The sequence below is a fragment of the Lipophrys pholis genome (assembly GCF_963383615.2).
Source record: "Lipophrys pholis genome assembly, chromosome: 21".
NCBI classification, from domain to species: Eukaryota; Metazoa; Chordata; class Actinopteri; order Blenniiformes; family Blenniidae; genus Lipophrys; species Lipophrys pholis.
Window position 1 is genome coordinate 15,892,623 of NC_137649.1, and position 24,850 is coordinate 15,917,472.

A 24,850-nucleotide genomic window follows, 5' to 3' on the forward strand; every position below is an offset into this window, starting at 1 on the left:
CTTAAACAGGGCGGCTGACCCATTTTATAGATATTTACAGTGAGACACTTGTCTAGTCTGCTCCCTCTCTGAAGATGCAGTTAGTCCAGGTGGTACAAAGTCTTCCAGTTCATTTGTAATTCCAAATTCTATTCAATGTGTTACTAATTTCACAGACAAAGGCAGGAAGAACACAACTTAAACCATTTTTTTAAGCTGATGTCATTGGAAATACTCTGTAATTACTGTATGAATAAATGTAGTTGAAGATGGTAAATATCAAATACTGATTTTATTAACTAATTTGAAGTCGTCTAAAAAAATCGAATCAGTTTATTTGGGATTGAGAGTGCATTGTTGCTCATCTCTAAGCTGGTGGACCACTACTTGGACCTCCAATCAGATTTGACCGATTATAAATTACAAACAAGGTTTTGTGCAAAGGATTGACTCAGTGAACAATTGATTCACTGAAACAAAAATATTTTTATGATGAACATAAGAATTCCCAGTTTACTAAATGTTTTGTCTCAGTCTAATGAAACTGTGAAGTGGTTCAGAATCGCTTGTTCTTTTCAAAGAGTTAATTTCAAACCTCAAATCAATTGTCGTATGAAACATGGAGATCGATGCAGCTGCTGTATGTTTACCCCACTTGCTCTCGTCCCTCCACTTAAACTTGGAAACATCATAAAAACATTTGGAAAAACAAATTATGAGCAGAGCACTGTGCACATAAAGTTAGTGCATTATCGTATTATGAAATTTAGAGCTTTTTCAAGCTATAAATGGTGAAAGCTGAGTGATTTGTGCTTATACAGCACTTTTTAAAATCATATTCTATTGTGTAAAGGCACATAATGGTGTTTTACGGTGACACATTAATACACAATACTTGTAGTATTTCAGTATTTATGTTTGGAGTTGATAGTCAACAGATTTAGTTGAACAGTTATGAGTTATGTGTATATGGTTGAGTAGCTGGCATCATTTGCCCTGCATATCATGTCCACAGATTTTACATTCCAGGTTAAATACGTTGTCAGTGCAGTTTTCCTGCTGGTGTGTGGATTTTGGAGATGTGTGCATCGTCCACTTGGACGAGTGAGAGTTGTGTTTGCATGGTTTATTTCCAGGTCTCTCTCTGTCCTGTGCTTAAAGACACATAATGCAGGAAAACCTCACTTATGCAACAAGCATCAACAGTGAATCCGAGTCTGTTTACACTAGAAAGATCTGCTGGAAACAACGTCAAATTTTCAGTTTTTGTTTCAGAAAAACTGCAGAAATGCTGCAGTTTGCATGCCGGACCACTAGTTGGGGATGTTTGTTGATTTTGTAATGCATGTGTGCAGAGAACAGTATGGATATAAAAGTTCCTTTTAGCTGTGATTGAAGACCCTCTCGGTGTCTGCTCTTTGTAAAGTGTCTCTGCTCATGCAGATGATGTAGTATTCATATACTTTAGTGGAAAAGTGCGGCTGAATAAAGACTCTGGAATTTCTCATGGCTGTTACCGTAAATCTAGACACACGTGCATAAATTCCTTGGATTTCAACCACAGTGCAAGCACCGTTGCTTTCAGAAAACTTTCCTTGCTCTTGGATGTTTCAAAAATGTTCCAGTCTCAGCAAATACGACAGCCAGAATGATGAGAAATGTTTATCTGATTTGGAAAATAGTCAAAATAATGAATAATTTCAATGTTTTTTGGTTCAAAAATTAGATTACAGTTCACATTAATTATGTTTTTCAACCTTAATTTTCCTCACAAGGGGTATAACTGTTTATACGAATTGGCAAGTTGAGGAAAAAATACAAAACTGTGTGATAGGTTTATACTTCCTGTCTTTTTCCTGACTGATTAAAGAGGTTCCCTTTTTGATTCAAATCCATGGCTGATATAAAATCACCAGGGAGGGTAAAAAGCACTTCAGTAACTACCTGAAACACAAAAAAATGGCCTTTCCTTAAATCTTACATACTGTACCTTTACTAAAGTGACTCCTGACCAGAGCCGTGTGTGTTTACGAGGCTTTTACAGCGCAAACAGATCTGAGGAGAGTCTGGAAATGACACTGGCACAAACTACCCCAGAGATAATCTCGTTCACCCAGCAACAGCGAGCAGAGCCGTGCAAGCTGGAGGCTTTTGGCACTAAATATATTCTCCATGGGATCTGTTCATGTTTTGGCACTTTTGAAGTCTCCTTTCACTGTCACTCTTGGGTAACAAACAACAACAACAAAAAAGAAAAGCTGCTGGCAAATGAAAAGCAGTTAGGCAAATCAAATTTATAAGGAAAAAACAAAAGAAAGGAAGGAGAAAATGTTAGCCAAATGAAACAAAAGTTAAAAGAAGCTGAAAGAAAGAAAATGTCCCCAAAGTTAAATGTGCACCCTTCACCGTGTTAAAAAGAAGTCATGTTAAATGAAACCCAGAAATAATCAAGTTAAAACAAAATCTAGAGGAAGAAAAAAATGAAATAATTTAGCAGTCAAATAAAAACAAGCAACAATTCAAGCATTCACAGAAGCGTATTTTTTTGAAACGATTAATGCAGCTACGAATATTCATGTGTTGCTGACAGTGTGTGACTATCATCGTGATTTACTGAATCTGCTTTACACCGACACTGCTAGTTGTGAACAGCTCAGTTATTCCACCGACATCACAGACTTACCTCCCTGCTCGTCCAGCATGACCAGAGTCCTGATGCCGGCATCTTTGCTCTACTCCACAAAACACAGCCGGAGGAGGGGGTCGAGGAAGAGAGGAGGGGATGGAGGAAGATGGGTGGATGCAGAGGGGGGAAAAAAAAAAAAGGAAGACAAAATGAAACAGAGGTCAGCAATGAACAGAAGTGGTAAGAGAACTGGAAATGTGTATCCTAATACGACTAATGTTAATCACTGATAATAATCATGTAAGATTACAAGTGATCCGTAAAGCATAAACTGCAAGCAGGAGAGTTAAAAAGTTAATAAATATATTGAAAATAGAACAAATTTGCAACACTTGAATTTCTGACTGTACATACTATTTAACTGCATGATGCACAAAAACAAAATAAAATCTGCAGAGATCCAAACATTTTTTTCATCTTTTTCATCGTCTTGACTGGTTATAGATTAAAACATTGATATAGAGGTTGACAATATTAACATGAACAAAGACTTTCTTTGTGTTTTCTCAGGGCAGGATCAAACACTGAGGAGCTCTGATGGAACGTGCATCACTGTGACTTCCAACTTCTTATCCTTCTTCCCTAGAAATTTGCGATAGAGCTATTCTGTGAGCCTCCGTGTTTTCATTTTGTTGGATAGCTGAGCCTGCCTGAGTCTCCAGCAGTGAAGCTTTTCATGACAGTTCGGCTGAACGGTGGTCCTGTAACAGAGTCTGAGGAGGGACGGGATGGAGACGCTCGTATAAGCACTAAGATGTGGCACCTGGCTCCCACTGATAGGCACAAATTAACGCACACGCGTGTACGCGCACACACACATCTACTTTTTGCAGGCCATGATGCGTACGTACACACCATTATACGCTCCCTCTTGCTTCCTCAGCAGATTTGGGAGGAAAGCTACACTGACATGAGAGGGGAGCAATCACCAAACGGGTGTATGAATTATTCTGTAACTCAGTAAGCTTCTGTCCAAGAGAAATCCCAAATGTGTCCCCTATAGGAAAAACCCAGTAATAATGGAGCAGGATCCCTCACAGGAACGCCTCTGAATTAAACTGAGCAGCAGGATTTTTCAGATTAACAATTATTTGACAGATTAAAGTTGGGCCGCAAAAGATATTTGCTTTAATATTCCTTTTTATTTTGTAGAAAAACAAAACACACAGAAGCATGTTAAGACGAGACCAGCCTGTTACTGCATTGGACATACATACAGTATGAAATTAGTGCAAGTTAGGAATATACTTTTTCCCATTATCCTCAGAATAATCTTCCCTTTCAAAAGACTGAGCAAAAATTAGGAAATTACATGCTGATACAGACAATTTTGTGATAATTGGCTTCTTAAACGGTAAACATGAAACACTTACAGGAGACAGAGAAGTTGATTTATTGACTTTTGAATTAAAGGTTCCACATAAAACCTACATTATATGGTTATTTTGGGTGATTCTTTTTCTTATTTGTTCAGGTTGTTATTCACAGAACTCCCCAATAGGTTTGTAATAAAGACTCTTTTTCATTAGTGTAAAACGGCTAGTTTTCCATACAATAAAGTGATGCTTATATTGGTAGATTGAACCATAGTTGTTTCATTTATTCAACAAATCAAGAATAAATATAGAATCACTGTAGATTCTTGCACTGATTGTTATGAAAGAACTTCAATAGATAGATTTCATAGAAATGCAGCCATATTTGCATACTAGTACATTATAAGCAGCAGTTTTTACATTTCAATCAGATTTTTTTATGCTACTTCTAACAAGTAGAAAAAATATTATAATAATAGATCAAATATCCAATGACACTATTGGTATGTTATGATGTTAGGGGCTTTATTGCATTAAAAAAAGGCCAACATTATTACATTTTTGGGAGGTATTTGGCATCGTTATATCATTAGTTGTTACAGGGTTGCTTCACTCGCTATCTGTTGTTCTTTTAAATTAACTTAAAAGATGAATATTGACTAAAGAGTTGATTATAAAACCAGGTAAAGTGTTAATGATTCCAAGTTAAATGCACAGAGAATAAACTGGACGGTAGGCTTCATGTGAGCAGAAGCAATTCAGTGAAGAAGAGTAGAAATGAGCGGGTTCAGTTACATAACACTATGATGTACAACTGTCTTGCTCACTTCCTCCATTTTGTTCCTCTGTGACGTGTCCAGCTGGATGTTTCCACTTGGTGCGATAATGTTTTTTTAAACACTCCTAAATTCAGCATTTCCTCCCTCTCTCTGACCATCTGCAGTAAACTTTCTCCTCTCGCTCCTCCTCCTCCTCCTCCTCCTCCTCGCCTGCGGTGCAGTTGCAGGGTGGAGCTGCTCGCTGAGATACGTACGTCCGACTGACAATCAATTTGACCTTGAGAGATGCACTGGGTATCTGCCCCCCTCCCTCCTCTCTGCCCTCCATACATTGCCCTCCTTCCAGTCCACCTCGCTCCTGCCCGTTGCCGTCATCGCTCCCCGTTGATCACAGTTTTATTTATTGCCATGAATGTTGCATGAGCGTGTGACAATCTACTGAGCGTGATGTCAGCTCACTTCCTGTAAAGTGCCATTAATGCATCACTCAGTCGACTCATGGCTCCCTCAGTCCTGCCTGACAGCACTAATGGATTCAAGCACTTAGATGAAAAAACAATGTTATGTATATCACAGCCACGTCGAGAACTCAGATATAAGATGATCGCCCAGCTTTATGGGTTTATCGGCTTAAATTAACCTCAAAAGTATGTTTTTGAACTGTGGCGGGAAACTGGAGTACCCAGAGAAAACTCACTCACCAACTCTACACGGAAAGACGGCACCACCAGTATGGTGGTCAAATGACCTGTTACAGTCAAGTTGTAGTACGGTATTGGTCCTCTAGAAGGTGCTATTGTAATATCTGGATTCATGGAAGTCAAAATATTTTTGCTGTTTCAGTATAAACGTTTAAAACTCCCTCTCACCACATTTTGAGCTCTTCTCCAGAGCGACAGACTATTGTCTGGCTTCCCTGTGCTCACCGGACTCATTTTCGCACTAGCTGCTGATAGCATGGGGATCTTCGTTGGAAAATGAACATAATGAGGCCACTGTATAAAATCTGCTTCCCTCATGATCCACAGTTATCATAATATTGTAAACAGTATCTATAGAGGTGTAATCAGAAACTACCCTTACAACAGTAATAGAATTACAAGACAGGAGTAAAATTGAATAGATCTGTATTAATTTCCTTACACCCGATCTCTTAAATTGTTGTTCTTGTTTTTAAACCTGCAGGATTGAGAGTATCGTGCATTTTTCTTACCTCTTCCACCAGCTGCAGCATACGACGAGTACTCTCCAGTGACTGTGGGGAAACAAAAAGTACAGTTAGTTTCTCTGTGTTTTCTGAAAAATCAGTGTTAATCGAATTGTGCAGGGTTTTACACAACAACAACACAATCTCTTTCATGCCTGTTAAGCTTAGCTGCCGTGTGTCCAGACGAGTTGATGTGAGCAATTAGCAGGACGGAAAATAATCAATGCTGGATGTTTATTGACACAGTGTCAACTGAAGCTCACAGACAGACTGTCTGAGGTCTCAGCTTTCAATATAATATATATATATATATAGATATAATATAATATATCGGTAACATGCCGGTAGTGATTAGGATTTGGGATAGCATGTTTCGCAGCGAACACACCTGCAATCTAAGCATAAAAATCCTCGGCTCTGCCAATAAAAATAATTACACCTTCATGATCAAAGCGGGCTTTGATGCCCCCCCCAACCATCCAACTCATGGGAGGCCTATTATTAGCATGAGCTCTGTCCGGACGCAGTGCAGCCATCTTTCCTCTTCCTCCTCGTTTGGATTCATTCATCACTGCATGTGTTCTGTAATCCCTCGCTCTTCTTTCTGTCCAACAGAATCTACCCTTTCACTGATATTTCAGCTCTCGTCTGCAAGTTTTTTCTGATGCGAGCCACCGAGACATTGTTGTCTCTCTGTCACTGTCAGTGCAACAGAGGCGAAAAGTGTTATTCCAGTGCCGCCATTTTGTGCATGCCTTATGTATGCGTGTGTGTGCGTGTGTGTGTGTGTGTGTCTGTGCGTATTTAATATTCTGCTCAGCTGTGCCACTGTGAGTCATATGTGGAGCTGGAGGGGTGTGGGATGATCTGCTCTGGGCCACGACAGAGACGTTCGCTCTTGCTTTTTTTTTTTTTCTCTAACTGGCAATGAGACACACACACACACACACACACACACACACACACACACACACACACACACACACACACACACACACACACACACACACACACACACACACACACACACACACACACACACACACACACACACACTTGGGGATGTTACGTAAAGCCTTGTCCAGGTTGTGGTCTCGATCACTTGCTCACACGAACACAAACAGACACATGCAAATGTGTGCAGGCCGATCCAAACATGCTAATGTACAGTTTGTCTCTGCAGAGCTGCTTCTGTTACAGATGGGACAAATTTGAGGTCACGTTATAAGATAAAGCCTTACATGACGTGAACATGGAGGATCTTTGCAAAGTTCATTATGATCTTGTTAGTATTGTGGAACTCTGTCAGAGGTGCTTTTTGCTATTGGTTATTCAAAAAGTTCATTATCAATCTCTTTGGGTGATGCAATTGAAACTGGTTACTGTCTCTTTAAGGCCAGCCCACTTTTTATTTTGAATGGCCAACTTCCATAAAATCTCTTTCTTAACAAATAAAGGACTTGACTTTAAGTCCACTATGAAGGGAGTGTAATTTGACATCAGCCTCAGTGTGATACTTTGGAATGTGCCGCTTCTGGACCAAATGGCCATATAAGGAAAATGTGACCTGCTGATGTCAGCTTGTGCAAACTTAATCTTCACAGGAGTCTAAAATAAACTCAAACATGGAGTAGACATGAACATTGTTGACACGGACATTTTCGTTTGCCTTCATATTGTTACATCTTGAATTTTTCTTTCGTGATCATGTGTTTTTTTTTCTTCATTTGTTTACATCTCATCTCTGATGCAGCGAACGCGTGGTTCTCACCTCATCGGCCAGCTGGTCGGCGCGCTGCTGCATGTCTGACAGCTCATTGCGCATGTCCGCGTCATCTGCCATGGCTGCTGGATGTGGGGGGTGGAGAAGGTCTCCAACAGGGAAGAGAAGATCCTAGTGGGAATCCGGGGAGGGCTGAAAGAGAGACGAGGGAGAACAAACAAAAAAAAAACTGTGAATCCTCTATAGGATGGAGAGCTGGAGCTGAGTCCTCTCAGGCATTAATGCTCTCAGTGATAACACAGCTGATGTGACATCAAAAAACATGTTGTGATCACATCCAGGACCCAAACCAACATGTCACATTTGCACGACCTCGTCTGGACGTCTCTCACAACGAATGGCAGAAGAAAGAAAAGGAGAGGAAAACTGATGTGGATCCACTGTTAAACACATTACTGCCATTGGTATTCAGTGCATATATTTGTATTCATTATGTCTCTGTGTTCATGTCTTGGTGGAGGTCACAAATGGCAGTTCCACTTCAGACCATTAGGTTGCTAGGATACTGTGCGAAGGTCACGTAAGGACCCTCACCACAGAAAGAATCCCTTTCTCTCACAACGCGAAAAAAACCCACTGCTTCCTCATACAACATTCTTGATGGTGTGATCATGAACTCATAGACACAGAGACACACACCCAGGCAACAACCTCTTCCTGGTGACAAGATGTATACTATAGCCAATGACAGTGAGGCACAGACACACACCTCGTATGTTGTCATCATGTATCTCAATCCTCTTTCAGGTCTGTTGCTGTTTGAGTCCACGGCTCTGTGAACTGTACCTGTGATCCTGAAGTAAAACAACTGAATTTCATCTTTTCACCCAACACCGACAGCATATTTTACTCAGGTATTTAGTCCAGTTTATTTCCTTTTTTTTTTGTTTTTTTTTCTTAAAACATATAGCACAAACAATGATATTTTTTTAAACAATTATTAGTATTTTCTGATATTCACTGATGTTAGCATACACATCGTATATACATAATAGATGTGACATTGTAAAATTTCGGTCTGTCCCCGATCTGCAAGCTTGCAATCGCATAATTAAAAGAAATTCAACAAGTCCAATTTATAGTTACATAAAATTATTATGAATACCTTAAATTTTGGTGCTTTAAACTTTTCTGACAGAGAAGTCATTTTAACTTTTTTCTTTTTTTTAAATGGCTTGTGTGCTTTTGAACCACGATTATTACAAAAAACACTGGTTTTCACTCTTGTTTTTTACTGGCCACAACTGCACAAATGTTGTTGTTTTTTTTAATCGATTGAGGTTGAGTATAATACTCATAAATACAGTGGAAAAACACAAAACATTATCAGAAAATACATATACTATCTTTATGTGAGATTGAAATGCAATGTTAATTTCAATTTGAAAAGAGGTTTTGGCATAAATCGTACAACTCTTAGTTTGACATAAGATTTATTTACTGTCAGTATTTCAAACAAAGGACCGCACATAGAAGATCAGAAACTGTACAGGTGACATATGATTCTTACTTTCTGCCACTTGAGCTCTTCACAGACTAACAGAATAATTTAATAGCACTTGATCATATAAAGTGCAGTTCATCCTTGAGATACAACATATCCATCAGTAGGACTGTTTCCTGTCACTTTGCCCTTGAGCAAGGTGATAGACTGTCTTCTCTCTACTGGGGTTCACTTTATCACGCTGCAGCAGGACGTCTCTTAAACCGAGAGGTATGTAGCAGGTAGCTGTTCACTGTTGCAGGTGGTATAATGGAGGATTAGGAGGCTGCAGAAGCATTGCTTGCTTGTTCGCTGGAGGGTGACTGGGAGCCGGCTGATGTTTGAACACGGCAGGGGCTGACTGGGATTTTGGAGGATTGACCACAGACAGACACAAACATGCTGTGCTCATTCCCTCCCTGGAGGTCAAAGAACCAGCATCACAAAACCATCAAGTTGTCGATTTCCATATGAAAGATGATCATGAAATCAATCTGCCGCCAGTCACTCCAGTTAAGAGTTGCCAAGTCATTTGAAGCCTTTTGAGAATCATCTTTAAATCTGTCTCCGTCAGTTGGTCAATGATGGTGCATGTAGTAGAGCATTAGTAAACAGCAACAGCACCCGCAGTGCATCCCACAGTGCCATTATGGACCACCTTGAAGGTACGCCAGAGATCTGAAGAGACTTTGTCTGCTCCGCGGTTAAACATTATCCCTTCGTTGTATTTTGAAGAGATTTAAATGTCAGTTTTTTGTGTCAAAGTGGTGACTATTAGATATATTAGAAACAGAATCAATTTGTTTAAAAAATGCTGAAACCACCAGTAGTGTTTGGTTGATAAACTAACCAAGAAAGCCTAGACCTCAGCTAAACATCTCCAGGTCAAACAACTAAAGAGGATTATTTCATTGTTCCACCCTTTAATGTTTTCATGAATATCCGTAAAATTGGTGCAATTGTCATTGGAATAAGCAGTTTGGGATATTAACTAAATAATATATATTTCTACAGAAGAAAAATCAAGTAGGACAACCTCTTACAATAGATGTTTCCCCTATTTCAACATTTATTTTGGATACTATTTATGCAGAGACCTAATTTCACTGTATTATTGTGAGACCTCGTAAATGTTACCAATAATCCTCTCATGGCTTCATCCAGCCATTGACCATAACATGTTCCTACTGAGATTGGAACAGGTCATTTCAAATAAACAATGTTTCAATCATGTTTACAAGACAGAGTCCACTTAGTTCATGTTTATGATTACTTTTCGGCTTATAAATTGAATCATGGAGTTCCACAAGGCTCTATGTTCGGACCCATACTTTTCACAGACAAGCACGCACGCACGCACGCACGCACGCACGCACTACTTTACTTTGACCTTCAGCACCAGTTGTGTTTGAACAGGATTTATTATTTGACTCACACACTGGACAAATATGCAGGACTGCTTCCTATCATCTGTGTAATTGCCATATAACTGCATCACTACAAGAAAATAAAAAACATGATTCTTGAGCTTTCACCCAGAACCCGAACAAGTGGTGATAATAGGGAGAGATGGTGTATTGTCTTAGGTGGCTGGAGACTTTACAGTGTTTGCCTCAGCCTTGCTGCAGGATATGAAGCCACTTTTTACTGCTGGGACAACATCACAAAGCACGTGAAGCTCTGCGTCATCACTGGTGCATTAATCCGACTGCATGCATCTCTGCAGGGGGATTCAGCTTTGTATACGTCCTGCATGGTAATGATCACGTCCTGCTCTCGGCACCCCACCTTTCGCATCCCTCGTTACATTCAGAGGTTGCGTTATATAAATGAAGGTCTTGGCAGTTGAATCAAAAACATATACATTTTTTGCGGCGTGTGAACCCCCCCCCCACCGTGCATGTACGGTTTTCTCACATGATCCTCCGTGTCCGCCTTCCTCTCGCTCCCCTGCATCGCTTCACATCAACGACGGCCATGTTGGGTTACATAAACCTCAGCGTGGTCAGTGCAGCGGCTCATGTCTGGATCCAGACAGATTCACAAACACTCTTCACAAATGACTCGCTTAAGGAAGAAAGAACGTCATGGCTGCCTGGCCTGCTCACTTACATAACCGAATTCAGGCAATTAAGTTTTAACAGGCTGCACTGACCTTTTACTTTACATTTCAATTAAAAGCTTCTTGTTTTGCATCCTCGCTGCCCTCAGCAGTGCCTGCTCCGGTTGTGGGACGAATCTTTCATTAGGTTTGCACAAGAACAGACGGAGAATAGAGACAGAGCTTATATCAACTGACCACATGTCAACAGCTAAAAGAAGTATAGAAGAGTATTGCATTCACATGTATCAAAAGAAACCTCTGAAATAATGGATTAGTTCTAAATTTTTATGAGATGCCTCACGTTTTTACCAGAAGTTTCCAGTTGTAGATCCCATCCAGGCTCATTTTCTTTGATTTAGACTGATGTTTCCTCTCCTTTTTTTTTTATTTTATTTTGTTTTTACCTTGGAGTCCACTCAGATGTCTCTGATTGATCACTGGTGACTGTCCCATTTAACATCAATGTACACAATACAGGATCTTTCAACAGAAAAGCCATGGGCAAGAGAAAAAAGTGCCTTATTCTAGTTTTCTTTGACGTGTACATTTAATTTTAATAATTTAGACTGAACAAGTGAAGCCCCCAGACTGACCTGGGGTCTGAGGAGGAAGCTGATCTATAATGTTGTGTAGTACATCTAATAAAAAAAATATATATCATGAGTCGGGGAAAATAACTATGTGAATGCAAAACACTTCCTTTGTGAAAAGACATGGTTGTAAGTATTCTTAATTTTCCTCGTAATCTTCGCTCAATATGTAATCCGGTCCCTCAATGATCTCTTACAGTAATACACACTCTACTGAAGTGGACCATCAAAGTCAAACCTGAGCCTCAATATTCCAAAGATAGCTCATTGAACATTGTAATTTTTTACAATTATGCAACAAAAACTGTCAATTAGGCACAGTAAGAGACCATAGAATAGCATAAACTCCCAATAGATCACAGCAGTAAATACATAAATAACTTAAAGACATGTGATATTATTATAGCATAGCAAGGTCACATAGTAGATGCTGTAGGAATTTACAGTGTAAACTGGTTTTCATGAACAGGACTACACTTAAATTCTCCAGAAAAAGATATTTGTTAATAATTTTTGATCACAAGGCACGATGAAGGTAAAATTCCCTGCAACGTCTTCAATATTCTCACCACATTCCTGATCAGCCATCACTGTTGGTCTATTATCATAGATCGCACAGATCTTCTTATTAGAATGTGCAGTGACCAGAGCAGGTAGACACACGAGTTAAATGGCCGCAGGCAGATAAAATGACGGGGATCACATGTCTGACCTTTGGGCCGCAGAGTCTTTTAACCAGAAGGCTGCTCCGTCAGCCGTGAAACAAATTCCCATCTGATTCAAGGCTGAGAAGCTCGTCACAGACATTCATGATCACGCACAGGAAGTCTAAACTTGTGACTGAACAAAACGCCCTTCATGAGTTTATATATGGACTTTATTCATCTTAACAGCGGCTTGTGATCAAAAGTGGCAGAAATCCAGACTTCTGGTTTCTTCATATTAAAAATCGCCAGCTGATCTATACATGTGCAGAAAGTGGCATAATGCCTGTCAGAAAATGTAAAACATTTAACAGTTTTCAAAGCGAATAATGGAATAACTTGCCAATAATGTCATGAAATATAAAAATATTTCACCAATAAATTCACAAGTAATTACATTGTTGAATTGGCACTGAAAATCTTTTGGGAATGTTATAAGTGCAGCTGATAATGGAATAACTACAAAATGATCCACAAATGAAAGTGCATTACTTGAAAATAAAAATAAATATTTAGTAGGTTTGTTTCAGTTTGCTAATCAGCAGTACTCTCTCATTTATTATTGTAGTTTAGTTTATTACATTATTGGCTTTATTCCACTTAAAAATGTTAAATTTCTTACACTATGGTACATTTGAAATGGGCGCAGATACTGTGGATTCCAAGGAAAATAAACCATGGTGTCCATTTAGAAGTGGGGGGGCGTTTATGCTAATTGATGGACTTGATTTAGGTTTAATGTTACTCTTTATTAAAATGTTTCAATCAATCAATAATGTAGAAAATGCAGCAGTCTGAATGAAAATATCGTATAAATAACTGAAGCAGGGGAGATATTTTGCCTCTCATCAGCTCATAACCAAATTATGTTATAACTCGGGTTGAACATATATCATATATGTTTAGTTGTTGTGCCATCAATATAAAAAACATAAATATATATATATATTTTTTTACTTTTAGCCCATTATATGCCTTCTTTGTATGCTCCAGTTGTGGCGCTAATAACTTGCCCCTAAAGAAATGAGTTATTGCCCCTGCAATCACTTCCTTCTCAAAGTGATCTAATGCGTACCGCTCCATCTGTCAGTATAGGGGAGGCGATGGAGGCTGACGGGATCCTTTGCGTAATTAACACCTCCATTTCCTCCAAACATCTGCCACACAGGTGGCTCCAAAGCCCCCCCGCGCTATCCGCTAACACACACCTGTCTCCTTTTGTTAGCCTTTAAACAAAAACCACACACGCGCACGATCGACCTTTAGCCCCACAGTGTCTGACATGGATGCCGACATTTTTGGAGGGTGACGGGTGACCTAAAGTCAACAGGAAGGCATTAAAGGGCACGGGGAGGGAAAAGAAAAGTGGTGCTCTCTGGGGACCGAAGCCCAGGTGAGTTAGTTGTGAGCTGTCCTCCGTATATTCAGGCGAAAATTTGTCCATATTTATATATCCACACTTTACGACATCCGAGCTTTGCAGAGTTTCTTTATGGCAGGGTGGACTAAAGCCGTGACTCTGTGCGGCAGCCATCGGAGGTTTACACGCACTTATCAGTGTAAAAACACATTTATCAGTGATGAGAAAGCACTAATGTGGAGTTTAGGTGCTGCAAGCTAATGAATGTTTCATAGGGTGTCCATGCTTCCAGCTCCCCGTCTGTCCATCCATCACCGTCTTCATCGCCTCTGCTGCGACACCAACAATAAAAGATATGAAGATGGCCTTATTTCCAGTCCCTGTTGCTCTCCTACCTCTGCATATTTCACACCCTGTCCAATTACACTCCACCGCTGGGAGATTACAACCCCCCCCCCCCAACAGCTGCTGCGCCTCAAGATTTCCCATTTTCTTTCTGCCTTTAATATCTCTCCTGTCCCTTTAAATCAGCCACCGCCGACGACTTTTAAATCAGTGTGTATTTAGTCCACATTCAGTCCAGTTTCTTCTGGTAAAACTTTCATTATGAAAATGCTCAACACTCACGAGCAAGATCATACATTCAAAATACTGTCAGTTATGAGAGCGCTTGATTAAAACACTGTAGACATAACTCTAGTGTACGTGCTTCATCAGCTTTTTAGCTGATACCATGTTATATTAAAGGCAAGAGCCTTTTTTAATTTGTTATCGTGTCGCTTTTGAATGAAGATGACTTTGATCACGGTCCTGGTTTGTCAGCATTGATATGCCAAAAACACATGAAATGTGGATGATTGTCGAAGGAAAACGACAAGTTTATGATGGCCGGACAGCAAAAGTAGAAAGTAACATGGAGAACAAACTGCCGTTTGTTAATTGTCTAAGTAAAAATCTAAAGATGGACTGGACATTGAGCTAAATATAACTTGTGCAGGAGCTTTTTCTGAATCACATTTCTCATAAGGACATAAATTCATTTTAGTTTTTTGATCTGATGCATCTAAAAAGGCTAAATAACATTATATTATTAAACGCCAACACTGGTTAGAGAATAAAACATTTTTGTTTATTTTTACAGAGCTTTTTCTATTTAAAGACTCTGGTTTTTGTTTTCTTTGCTTAATTATGTTGATTTAAAAAAAATTAATAACAAAGTTAAATTTGAAGGGTTAACAGATCAGAAAAAGTACAAGAAAGTTGTGGGAAAGTCTTCAATGTTGTATTTCATTTGAAAATGTCCAAGTATATTAAAGAGCACGTCACAAAGGTTTAGATAAACGTCTCATTCTGATGTAAAAGAAACAAAATATAACACTCTGATGGTAAAATGTGATTTTCAGTGATTGCTGCTATAAAATAGAACTTTTTAGGACTCTTTTTTTGTGCCTCGGCTGTCTATGTGACACGACTCTGTAGTAGAGCTTTGTTATGGTGGAAAAGATGACAACGGCTCTTTGTTTTGCCGTGTGTGTGTGTGTGTGTGTGTGTGTGTGTGTGTGTGTGTGTGTGTGTGTGTGTGTGTGTGTGTGTGTGTGTGTGTGTGTGTGTGTGTGTGCGCGCCTGTTGGCTGCCATTTTGTTTTGTTCACTTTCTCAGTGCATCAGAAAGTAATCCACAATGCGGTAAATAGAACTTTCTTGCACAAAAACTCCTGTTGAGAGGATCTGCTCGGACCCAGAGCTGCTTTAACCCCTTGAAGGTCTCATAGCTTCAAACTGTCCGTCTTTGTCGCGGTAACACATTATAATTCAGGATCATGTGGGTGTTTCTTCAGCTTGCATCAAAGTGCTATCCGACGCTACAGCACATTAATGTAGCCACAATAAGTCCAAACTGTCCTTCCAGGAAGTGCAACCAGCCTGAAGAACAACTGTGATGTAACAATGCTCAGTAAGAGCAAGTGCAGCTGGAGTCTCCTTCACAGAGATCCACAGAGAAAGCAAAGCTTTAAGAGGATCAGGACTGTGCTGTGTGAGAATTATAACAGGATCAACCCACCTGCCCCTCACAGAGGACATCAGATACTCAAAACCAGACAAAACGTGCCATTTGAAGTTCCTAAACCTTGTTGAAGTTGATTCAGGGGCTGTTAGACTAATGGTTAAAAAAACATTCTTAAAAGTTGACATTGAACATACAATTTCACTAGCTCAATATCATGATTATCATTATCATGATCAGATATTATATTATATCGTTTTAAACACTTTTGCCCCCATTGGGAGGACTTAACTCATTTAATTTGACATTATTCTAATCAATTTGTTGAAAACTATTCTGAAAAAAGTTCACAACTTCAAGCTGAATTCATAATCAAGAGTCACTCAATTATGTTTCACTGATATTCACTGATGTTCTAAAATATATTGGTGATTTTTCAACTATAAGTGGTTCATGTTGGGTAACGTTTGCACAAATAATACATTATATAACCAGAGAGTGTTTTTTAATAGCATGAAGTCAACCCTCTAATGGGAATCCATTGAGAAAATTAACAAATTTTAGAGTAATGTGACATCTTTTGGCACAAATACCTGCCAAAAGGTGTGTATTTTCCACTTATTTAATTACTGTAATGTAGAAATGTATTTCCTTCTTCGACGCTGGAATGAAAATACATGAGCAGAAGGATATATTGATGAGGGGAGACGAGCATCCCCCCCCACCCCCTCCCCAGCGGATCACACCCTGCATTATGAATAAACGCACCATAAAATCTCTAACCAGCGTGTACACAAAGATTTCCTGCACTATTCCCTCCGTGAAGAGAAACACAGGCGCTCAAACACAATCTGGATCATGGTGGCCTGCAGGGCACATTATACAACACATACGTAAATCCTACAAGACATACTCCATCCTTGCCTGGAGGGGAGAGGGGGGTTGGGGGTGGGGTGTTCAGAGCTCGGCTCAGTTTTGCCATAAATCAGGGTGGATGTTGGTGTTTTAAAACCGCTGATGAGTCCAGGAAGTGCTGCCGCGCCGGTTGCTTTTATTAGGGTTTCATCCCTCGTTACAGACTGCGTTAATGTAAAATCGGCCACCATCATCACAACTACAGCTCAGACAGGTGATGCTGCAGCTCGGTTCGCTAATAGAGGCCCGACAGATGAAGGGCACGTGGTGATTTAAGGCCTCTATCGGGGCGGAGCTGCACGACCGCTTATCAGCCTGCTGGCAGAGCACCGAGGAAAACGAGACTCAAATTGACCACGAGCCTCCATCATTGTCCCCATGGTCATCAGCATCATCATCATCATCATCCTCATCATCATCATCCACAGCCATGTTTAAAACCACGTGGCCGTTTCAGCTGCTGTAGCCACCAAAACGTGACACGGAGGGCGACCGGTGGGCTGCCGTAGAAAGAAAAATAAAAGATATAAGACGTGAAGGTGCAGGTGAAGATGTGACAGAGAGTCATGCTGCACAGCTCCCCTGCAGCCTGTTTTGAATTAGAAGCGGCGGCTCTCCTATTTTACGAGGCAATAAACATCAGGGCGAGGCGATGTGGAGGCTCTCCGAGCGAAGCATGCAGCACACCTCCAGTTTTTTTTTTTTATGACATGAGCACGTTTGATGGAATCCCCGATGGAGAGCGGTGGAGCCCGATGAGGCAACTGAGGGCGAACCGCCGCACTCTTCAACATGGAGGCACATTGTTTACATTATAACGTTGTTAAAATTGCAGTGCGTAGCAGGCATAAATGCACCAAAATGAATTAATCTTTAAAATCCACAGCTTCTGCTAACAGGTTGCCATGCTATTTGCTGTTTGTCGGTACACTCTCAGATTTATCACATCAAATGAATTATGAAAGTAACTATAACTTCTGCGTGATAAATAGTAAAATATGTGATGATAGACTGGCATAAACCGATTCACAGCAGATACAAACACTTATGTAGGTGATCTTAATGTCTCTGTGCTGTTGGGTTCAATAAGAGCTCTCTGTCTCTGAAACGCTTTGAATTAATCACACAATTCTTGTAAGTTAATCACGGTTAATCACACTTTTCTTTCATATTCAAAACGCTCATTTTGAATGCACAGTGCTTTAAAAGATTCCCACAGGTTTTTGTAAAATGTAAATTGTGCATGTTGGTACCACTATAATGAATAAATAAATGTTATAATGATTTGAGATAAAATGTGCAGCATGCACTGGAAGATGCAATGGTTAAAGGCTCAATAGGAAATGCGTTTAATGTTGTCTGCCACAGTCTCTTTAAAATAATGCCTGACAGATACTATTTACTTTTACTGTGCCTCTGTGAGCTATTTAATATTATACATTTAGTTTTTATTGGAAACTTTTTATTGCTGTTAAACACAGTAATGTTTGACATATTCACATGCTACATTTTAATATGAAGCTTATTCTTAGTCTTATTTATTCTTTTCTTACTCTTCCTTCCGTCAAATATTTTCCTAATTTCCATCCTGAGAGTCTGTAAAAGCCTTCTGATCTCTCCAGGTTTATCAGTGACTCGTCCGGGCTAATTAAAAATACTCCAGAAGTCATAAAAACATTAAAAAGCCAGTTGAGGCACTAAGAGGTAAATTCAACCCCAAATATGATCATAAAAATGTGATATTACACCTCTACTCCCTCCTTCTTCTGTCTGAGCTGCTGATTCATTAACAGTTACGAAATGAATAGGTGCATTTAAAGCTGCTCAATAATTAAATTAAACATAGATATGCCCCATTAAGAAGTTGCATGCAGCAAATGACAATCTGTTGGATCACAAGAGTAAAACCCTTTGGAAAAATGTCATTTATCTGACAAAGCGTGAAGGAAATACATAAAAAATATTAAGTAATGAGAAAAGTTAGGCTGAAAGAAAGAAAGAAAGAAAGAAAGAAAGAAAGAAAGAAAGAAAGAAAGAAAGAAAGAAAGAAAGAAAGAAAGAAAACATTTAAAAATGAAAGAAAAAGACAAATAGAAAGAGAGAGGAAAAAAAATATGAAAAAAAAAACATGAAAAAGAAGGAATAAAATGAAGGCAAAGAAAAAAGAAAAAGGTCCTAAGTCCTCAAGAGTTATGATACTATGTGTTCTTGTATGTTCTTGTATCATTCATTCATTCATTCATTCATTCATTCATTAACAATCCACACAGTACAACTTCAGTCTGAATCACTCTGAAACAACAAACAAACAAACTAACAAACAAACAAACAAACAAACAAACAAACAAACAAACAAACAAACAAACAAACTAACTAACTAACTAACTAACTAACTAACTAACTAACTAACTAACTAACTAACTAACTAACTAACTAACTAACTAACTGACTGACACCCAGACACACAGACAGACAGACAGACAGACAGACAGACAGACAGTCTGCTGATCAAGACCAAAAATGCTCAAAACAGTTCTGACACACGATTGAACAAACGTTTCTACATCCCAGAGGAGGAGTTGCACCAGCAGCCTGCCGAGCTGCACTGCAGCATCATAAATCCGGTCCAGCATCCGGCCCTCAAACACAAACCCACGTGTACGTCCCCCCAAGTGTGAGTGCTTGATAGGACGGACACACCGCCAGCGCACCTGGACACACACTGCTGTATGATGCCGAGACGAGCAGAGTCACGGCTTCACTTTCTGCTCCAGTGACGCATGGATAAGACGTAAACACACACTGTTATTCAGAGAAATGGAGTCTTACAAATACAATACAATGCAGCTAATGGTGCGGTGAAAATGATCCATCAACGTGAAACTGAATGCAAGCACACATACACGCACACGCACACGCACACACACGCACGCACGCACGCACGCACGCACGCACGCACGCACGCACGCACGCACACACACACACACACACACACACACACACACACACACACACACACACGTGTAATGTCTGTCTATTGATATTACACAGTATACTTGTATATCGTATTATTTAGATTAAGTTTTAGTGATACATAATCTTGTAATCTTGTATTTTTATAAAAGACAGAAAAGTCACTATCATTGTTTTGACTGATTATGTGATTATATGTACCGTATATAGAGTTCAGTATATTGCATACATTTGGACTAATCTTTCTCATTCCAAGTTCGTTTTTGACACATTCTTTTATCCGAAGTGAAATAATATTGTGCAAAATTGAATTGTCACGACTTATTTCAATATATAACTTCATAATATAATACACAATATAATATGATACACTTGCAAATGGTGCAAGAGCCTGAAATAATAACTTTTTGTCCTTTTTTAGGGCAGCGGTTCCCAACGTGGGGTATGGGAGCCTTTTGGAGGGACACCAGAGATCTCAGGTGTGGTCCGGAAGGTTTACACTTCCTACTTTCTGGAAACTTAGATTTTAGATTGAATCTGGAGCAGAGCCGGGGAAAATCCCAGTGTTTTTAATGCATTTGTATGTTGTTGAGTGGATGTGTTCACCTGTCAGAACAGTTTTGGTTTCGTGGCTTTCGTCTGTGAACAAACAAACGACAAGCAAAAAAGAACCTGATGTGTTTTCAAGTAATCATGTCAGCTCTTGTTTATCATATGAAATCATTGTGATTAATTTCTTGCCTGGCCCATTTTCCATCTCCCCGCATCACATTTCCTGATCACTTTCATTTTCGCTCTCTGGATTCCTTTCATGGATGAGAAGAGCCCGGTGGGAGCAGAGAGAGGACAGATAATAACAGTACCTGACAGCACACATCACCTTCTCACTGCAGTGTGCTTTGAACGGTAAAGTCCTGGATACTTTTTATTATTATTATTATTATTATTAGTATTATTACTCAGAATATGAAAAGAGAAAAGATCACTTGAGAGATATTATTAACTCTCTGTGAGAAGATGAATAGAACTAAATATAGAGAAGCTGGTTTTAATACTGAAGACAGATTTTACAAGTACGTCACATCTATTAACCATGTTAGTTGACTGTAGGCTGCATGTAGGCTGCTGTTGGAGGGGAAAACACTCTGAGGACGGCGTGCAGTGTCACAGAGAGGAAAAAAAGTCAGAATTGATGCTTTATCGAGAGGAGAACGTGCCGGGCCGCCTCCTCTCTGAAGGCCGCAGCCGGCACCGGTGGCCATTTTGTTCCTCTGTTTTTGTTTACGTTATTGAAAAAGTGAGAGGTGGTCCCGCGGGGGCTGAGCGGACACAAAAAAAAATCTCAACCCGACCTGCCACTCGCACTACCGCCGAGCTGGGTACGCTCAGGTAGCTGACGCAGTCGTAGAAAAACAACACTGTTTCTTCTAACTTCCTCCTGAACAAGAAGACTTAAAACGGAAGTTTATTCTCTCAAATCTTCTCTCTGGCACTAGTTTCGATCGGGTTTTCTTCAAACAGTCTCAGAGTGTGGAAAAAACAAACAAACATGCATCTCTCTTGCCTGTTACTAACATTAACAACCGGTTAGTTTAAATAACTCTAAAAAGGTGGAAACAGAAAAGCACATTCCGCCTCCAGGTAATAAAAATCAAACTCTCAGTACGCGTGAGGGTTCATTTCAGTGTGAAACTACACAGAGTGTTTATAATCTAGCTAAAAATCACTCTTTTCTTTACCTTTCCGCTTTGGTGAGGGCTAAACAAACAAGATAGAAGGTTTGACTTGGAGGCTGTTTCCAACTTCTGCTTGCTTTCAATCTTTACAGTAAACCGCAGGCTGGTGGCTGCTGAACTTTGCTTTGCTGTATTATTTACTCATTTAACTCCCAACAAAAAAGCTGGGAGCTCGTTCATGGCCTGAAATAGACTTTGGTAGGTTTTGATCAGAAGCATTTTCAAAGACAAAACCTCTGTAAACTATTACCTACTGTATCAATTGGTGGTAATAAGCACTAATGTTATAATGCTAACTTAGTGGGATAAAAAATCCTTGTCAGACTCGCCATCCTCTGGCCTATAACCCAAAATATGTGTAACCATTCACAAAAAAAAGAGAGGCCCAGCTGACCACCGCGTTGGCACATCTCGGAGCTGCTAATGCGACAGAAGCAGAAGCGTCTCTGCTGAATCAATGAGGAGGATTTTGTCATGCAGCTAAAAAATAAAACAAAATCTGAGCTGCACTGAGAAACAACTGCAGTCGGCTTTGAGTTCACAGTCCCAACACATGGCACTTCACTGAAGAGGATGCAGGCGGTAGTCTGGTTCCTGGTTCAAGAGGACTTGAAAACATGCCCTTGATCGTATAGACTTTCTCCATTTCTTCTCCCTCGATTTACAAACTGAACAGTTTTGGTGCCTGATCGTCATCTGTTGTGTGGTAAAAAGCACGTTCTTCACCCAGCATCATGTGCAAAGAGCAAAACGCTGGCATGCTACAGCGAACGAGGAGTCGATACGCGACACGGGTGAGTGCTGTCTCTGAGCGGAATGGGGAACAAACGAGCTTTCTAAATGCGAGAAATCAAACAGGGCCCATACCTGCACCAAAACAACGCAATGCGCAGCCGGCTGGTTCTGCCGGCATCAATCAGCCAGGCTCCGGCTCCGCTTCGTGCACATAAAAAGTGGAACAGACACGACACGAGCAGGCGTGAGACGAACAATGGCCAGGGTGTTTCTAAGAAACAATCAGCGAGTGGTGATGGTGTAGTGAGTCACCATTTATCCACATGGCAGCCCCTCCACAATGTGTGCAGTATAGGCCCGACATCCCCTCCCTCCCCCAGCACCCGCCCCCCTCCCTGTTTCTGTCTCTCTCCTTCTCTGCAGTCTAAACAGAGCACGCTGCACAGTGTGATATGTTACAGCGGTCACTGCAATAAGAGGATGCCCACTGGCTTCTTTTTTTTTTTTTTTTTTTAAATACTGTAGGAAATAATCTGTCTGTGTCATGAATCCACATCCCACTGCATCCAAAGTCTCGCTTCATATTTGTTTGTGTTGCTGGAAAAATCTCAATCCCTCAAGGACTCGTGTCCTTTAGTCGCTGCTTCGGTGCTCGCGGCGAGGCGTCCGACTGATGTGCCAACGGTCGGGTCAAATCTCAAGAGACAGGAGCTGTCAGTCAGCGACGCCAGCGCAGCCATGTGGTAATGTGATATGATTCCAGGTGCGCCAGAGATCAACAGCACCATGGCTAATCTGCCGCATCATCAAACCCAAAGACCTGCATGGATGGGGGGTCAGGTGCACCTCTCTCCCATCGTGCACTGTTCAGGTGCAGGCAGCTTAAAGTAAACCTTGCAACACACAGCTTCTGGGATCCTCCGAACCCTGCGCACCTACAGAGATGATCAATACTGCGAAATGCATGAAGTTTGTGTTCAGAATGTGGAAAATCACACGCACGGGGAGGAGAGGCTCGGTTTCATTTAGACACACGCAACAGGAACACGCCACATGTAGAGGCAATGTCACAATCTATCACACACGATCTGTAGATAAATAATGTCTGTCAAACTAGAGGACCACTACAGGACCATGTTAGCATGCAGCCGGTGTGCACCATGCGTGACTGGCAGGAGATCAGCATGGAGGATGGATGGATTGGGGGGGCATAGACAGGTTTGTATGGGGATGGATGGATGAATAGATGGATGGATGGATGGATGGATGGATGGATGCTGAGGTAGACTGGGGGTGGACGGGGGGATGGGGTGTCATAGTGCGGGTATCACCATGGTCCTCCCCGATGCTGTTCAAGCACCCCCCCCCCCCCCCCCCCCCCCCCCCCCCCCACCACCACCACCACCACCAACACCACCCACCCCCTCATTTTTCCCTTCTTTCTTTTATTCTTTCCACTTTAATATCAGCAGGATATTCTTGCGCTATTGTCATGCCTCGCTCACGGATTCAGTCTTGTGATGCAAAGATGCTGCATAAAAAGAAACCTTCATGATGTAAAAAAAAAGGAGCGTCGCATTCAACCCCCCCCCCCCCCCCCCCCCTTCCCCCACCCCCTGTTTATGTCGGCCACCCTTCCTCTGACACCTACCATGGTGCAGTTTACAACACAACATTCTCTCAACGCAAGCCCGCCATCCCCAGCCGACTGCTACCTTCACATATTCAGGGATGTTTTTGTTTTTGTTATTTTGCGGGTTTTTTTTTTTTTTTTCCTGGTTTGCGCCACATTGATTCACGCTTCCTCATCTCGCTGCGACATCAGCTGTGTCTCCCTCGCTGGTTTTGAGGTGGAAGTCAGACACATATTATTATTATTATAATTTTTTTTACAAGGAAACAAAATCCTATATTGGGGAATAAAAGGAGGTCGGAGCCCCGGCGCAGAGGCACGTTCTCCTTCTCAGTGCGTCCTGCGCCTGCGTGCCTTCCTCCCGTGGCGCTGTCCGAGGTGCTGAAACACGCCGAAAACGCCCACAAGTGAACATTACGCATTATAGCGCACCGCATCCATCCTCGGCTCCTCACTGCGCCTTCCACATTCAATCCCTCCGTCCGCTTTCCTCCCCTCACATCACCACAAACACTCCTGACGACCAAACAAAACCTTTAAATCTTTTTTTTTTGTTTGTTTGTTTGTTTGTTTTCAAATCTGAAACATCAGCATCCTGCGCTCGCGCTCAAAGACCAGCCGCTCCAAACGCAAACGAAACGAAAAAGCAGATAGTGGCGAATAATGAGGTTTAAAATGAGACAGAAAGGATGTGCGGTCCTACCTGCGCCTGGTGTCGGTGCCCCGCAGTCAGTATTGGAGGAAATACCTGCGTTAACCAGCAGCGAACCGATACCCGCCTCTCTCTGTACAAGACTGCGATGCTGCAAAGGCACTGCGCGTCGACTGCTTCCTCCTCAATACTTCTTCAATGGGAGGGGAAA

At 40.9% G+C, this 24,850-nt stretch overlaps 1 protein-coding gene across 2 annotated transcripts in view; it reads right to left on the reverse strand.

The window, feature by feature from the left end:
• The window catches only part of snap25a (synaptosome associated protein 25a), a 37,324-nt gene extending 12,485 nt beyond the window's left edge, over positions 1 to 24,839 (reverse strand). For both annotated transcript variants that reach the window (XM_080490287.1, XM_080490288.1), the window contains exons 1-4: positions 24,691 to 24,839; positions 7,739 to 7,882; positions 5,974 to 6,015; positions 2,663 to 2,711 (exon numbers count right to left, since the gene is read on the reverse strand). In XM_080490287.1, coding sequence (XP_080346413.1) covers positions 2,663 to 2,711; positions 5,974 to 6,015; positions 7,739 to 7,810 — 163 coding nt within the window. In that variant the 5' untranslated portion in view covers positions 7,811 to 7,882; positions 24,691 to 24,839. The remainder of the gene's footprint in view (positions 1 to 2,662; positions 2,712 to 5,973; positions 6,016 to 7,738; positions 7,883 to 24,690) is intronic.
• Between the last annotated feature and the right edge of the window lie 11 nt (positions 24,840 to 24,850).